General features: G+C 40.5%; 1 protein-coding gene across 1 annotated transcript; it reads left to right on the forward strand.

The window, feature by feature from the left end:
- Positions 1-95: 95 nt before the first annotated feature.
- LOC107578316 (pescadillo-like) lies at positions 96-748 on the forward strand (the record flags this gene model as incomplete). The annotated part of the gene is made up of 3 exons (XM_016264283.1): positions 96-250; positions 350-534; positions 616-748. Coding segments are annotated over exons 1-3 (464 nt in total), but the record flags the coding sequence as incomplete, so codon positions are not given.
- Between the last annotated feature and the right edge of the window lie 237 nt (positions 749-985).

A 985-nucleotide genomic window follows, 5' to 3' on the forward strand; every position in this document is an offset into this window, starting at 1 on the left:
CCACAGTTTTAGGTTTTAAAAACCCCAAAACATGTAACTTGTTGAATTGCTGCCGTTCATAGTTTGTGTATGTACAGTTTTACAGTTTTTGTCAGCATATAAGAATGTGTTGTACGCTGTGCAGGTGTTTCGGTGGACAGGTGTCCTGGGATAAATCACTGTGCATCGGCAGCACATATGATGAAACAGACGAAATGATCACACATCACATTGTGGACAGACCCACCATCAACAAACAGTACATCAACAGGTCCGAAACCAACTCCCACTGATTGTGGACGGTGTATACTTTACATTTATACTGTAATTAATGTATATTCTTGTACTTAATGTATTTTCATCCTTGCAGGTACTACATCCAGCCCCAGTGGGTGTATGACTGTGTAAATGCGAAGATTCTGTTACCTGTAGAGGAATATTTCCTGGGAGTTACACTGCCGCCCCATCTGTCACCATTCGTGGAGGAGAGTGAGGGAGATTATGTGCCGCCTGAGAAACTCAAACTCTTGGCCCTGCAGAGAGGAGAGAAGCCACGTGAGGGTTTTTGCCATGTGATATGTCATATAATATGTGACTTTTGAGTGATTGTTGACTTCGCAAACAAACTCTTCACAGAGACGGAAGAAGAGGAGGAGGAGGATGAAGATGACGAAGAGGAAGATGATCAAAGTGAGGAAGAAGATGAGTCTGAAGATGAAGCAAATTTAGCTGAAATGGAGGAGAAGAGAGCTCAGGGAAAGGTAAGATCGTTTTCATTTTGCATAACTCATTTTTGCAGTTATACTGCTTGTTTGCTGAGTGGTGCTGTAACTACAAAATTGTAAGTGAAAACATTTAACCCTATAGTGCCTACTGTATATGCAAAGTTCTCCTCTAAATCATCAACATGATCAAAACTGCTGAAAAAATCTGTTGCACCACATACCTTCTGTTGTCTGATTAATAGTTTATACTTTTTTAGCAGTAAGTAAATGGCCTTTTAGTA

The sequence above is a fragment of the Sinocyclocheilus grahami genome, unplaced genomic scaffold (genome assembly GCF_001515645.1).
Source record: "Sinocyclocheilus grahami isolate Dianchi unplaced genomic scaffold, SAMN03320097.WGS_v1.1 scaffold9715.1, whole genome shotgun sequence".
Classification (NCBI taxonomy): Eukaryota; Metazoa; Chordata; class Actinopteri; order Cypriniformes; family Cyprinidae; genus Sinocyclocheilus; species Sinocyclocheilus grahami.